The 2,494-nt window shown below is 50.6% G+C and overlaps 1 protein-coding gene across 1 annotated transcript; it reads right to left on the reverse strand.

The window, feature by feature from the left end:
* Positions 1-313: 313 nt before the first annotated feature.
* LOC135611794 (RING-H2 finger protein ATL16-like) lies at positions 314-2,494 on the reverse strand. The gene has a single exon (XM_065107434.1). It carries the CDS (start codon positions 1,715-1,717, stop codon positions 740-742), a length of 978 nt encoding a protein of 325 aa, XP_064963506.1. The 5' UTR covers positions 1,718-2,494; the 3' UTR covers positions 314-739.

Genomic DNA, 2,494 nt, shown 5'->3' on the forward strand with positions numbered 1-2,494 from the left:
CAGAGGCACATGCATGCGCGCAGTGTTGAGGCAATTATAATAGACAACACATAGGTAGGCACAGTTCCCTGTGATGTGCACATGTGGGGGAGGCTGCTCATGGCACACAGAAGAAGAGCTGTTCTGATCAAAGGGAAGGATGGTCTCTGTATGGTCGAGAACAGTGGGAGGAAAATAGAAAGAGGAAAACACACATCTGATCAACCTTCCACAATTCTTTTCCTGTTGCAAGGATTCAATGATTCATATGGTTAGAGATCACAAGGATTCAATGATTCAAATCCTGTGTAGATCTATTGCTAGTGTAAGAAAATAGTAAGAATCGTGGAAGTATGTTGTGAAGTTACAGTAAGTAGATTTCTTGCCAACTTTCTACTTGTTTGACAAGCCCATAAATTTGAGTGGGTGAAGACTGTTCCTCTGCAACCCTTCACTTTTGTTTGAAGAAAGTTCCCTTCCTTGACATGGCAATTGCATGGATTTTGTCTTCATGTGCTGACACTTGTCTCATGCAGGTTTACAAGCTCCAATTCGCAAGATAAAAGAAGTTTTAAGGAACTTTTAATAGCCTTAATCATGCCCACTGCAAGCAGCACTACATTTCTCTTGAGCTTCTCTAACACCTACGTTTGCATGAGAGTCTACTGCAGACCCTCTCTTTCAGGCTTCAATAACACATTACAAAGCAGGAGATCAGAGAGAGACGTTGTCAGCAGTGCAGCAGCTAAGATCTCATGCATCACGCATGACGCTGCAGTGGAAGGACGGAGCTTCTCGAGCTCCGGCCAAACGAGAAGAAAGACCGCCGAAATCGTCCGGTCTCGCCACCGTCTCCACCCCAAACGTCGCTACTGCTTCCTTCGTCATTGCCTCCTTCAAAACAGCAGTGTTGCTTTCGTCTCAGGATCTCCTGGACTGAAAGGTAAAGCTGCCTATCAGTAGACGAGTCCATGGAGAGTGACCTCCGTATAGGCTGCACGCAGAACTGCTCATCCTTCGACCTGACATCAATGCATTCGTCCCCCATGCTCCCCACTTTGTGATACTTCCACCAATTCTTCCTCGGCGACGGATCAGTACCCTCCTCGCTCGAGCTCTGGCCGCCACCAACTTCATCGCCGACCTCGATCACCGTGCCTCCACTCTGCTCAGTCCGAGGGGCGAGAACTATGATGCGATCCATGGCCAAGCCGATGGGAGAACTCGCGATATCCGACCGGCAGAGCGGGCATTTCGCGTTGAACTGGAGCCAGGTATCAATGCAGTCGATGTGGAAGGCATGAGAGCAGTTGGGAATCAGCTTGAGCCTTTCCTCCTCTCGGAACTCATTCAAACAGACCGCGCAATCTCGAAAGGACATTCTCTGGTCGGTGTCAGCGTCGTCGTCTCTGGCTTTCGTGAATTTGACGACAGGAATCGAGCGGATGACAGAAGGATCGAGGCCACGGAATCCAGCAGTAAAGGCGTGGTCGACGGGAGGTACGTAGAGGTGGCGATGGCGGCGGAAATGGGTGGAAGAGAAAACGCGGCGGAGGATGTCGGAGCGGCGCCAGCTGGGGCTGCACTTGATGACGAAGACGTAGTAGCTAACGAGGAGGATGGCCGTGGTGAGCATGCCAAAGATGGTGGTGGCCAAGATCGGGAAGCTGGTTATAAAGGTAGAGGAGGAGTGTGGAGGTGGTGGAGGTTGCTCAAGATGCTCAACGGTTGCATCCATTACAGGTGACTGTCACAAGAGAGCCGAAGACGAGAACAGCGATAGATACAACGAGATACGCTTGGAGGAGGTCTTGAGACGAAGAATGAAGAAATGGAGCCGACTGCACTCCGCTTGTTCTCAAGATAAATAAGGCGGCCAACTCAGAGGAGAGAGAGAGAAGGATCAAGAATCAAGGTGGGTCAACCAAGGTCTACTGAGAGGAAAAGACAAGTTGGGAATACATGGGAAGACATGGATGGGAAAGGGCTGCAGGCAGAGAAGCAAGAGTGATGGTTTAGCTTCACAATGGCGACAATACATCGAGCAAGGAGCGAGAGGGGTTCGCAAAGCTTGCAGCACATCAGCTGACACCAGCAGTCATCGACAGCTTCTGTCGAAGCTTTTAGCCCCGAGGCGCAGAAGACGAGGAAGCCATGGTTTCGGTGTCGAAGCGCGTAGTAGACCCGAGAGTAGACCCTGGTTTCTGTGTCGAGGCGTACGTCCTTCGAAGCAACCGGCCTCCATCAATAACAGGAGAGGACCTCAAGAGGAAATCCCCCTCCCTACATAAAGAGAATTGTTCTTGGTTGTTTCTGCGACTCTCCGTCGAACACCTGGTGGGAGCGTGAGATTCGCAAGGGTCATAGTCGACGAGATCCCTTTTCCATCATGGTCTCATCATGTTTGGCTTTTGTTTTCTCTTCGACATAGATTTCGGGGATCACAACCTGCTTTGCTGTAGGTAGAGGTCGAGTGACAGCAAGGGTGAGGAGCGTCTCGTCTACCTCCCACACA

This window comes from Musa acuminata, chromosome BXJ2-5, assembly GCF_036884655.1.
Source record: "Musa acuminata AAA Group cultivar baxijiao chromosome BXJ2-5, Cavendish_Baxijiao_AAA, whole genome shotgun sequence".
Classification (NCBI taxonomy): domain Eukaryota; kingdom Viridiplantae; phylum Streptophyta; class Magnoliopsida; order Zingiberales; family Musaceae; genus Musa; species Musa acuminata.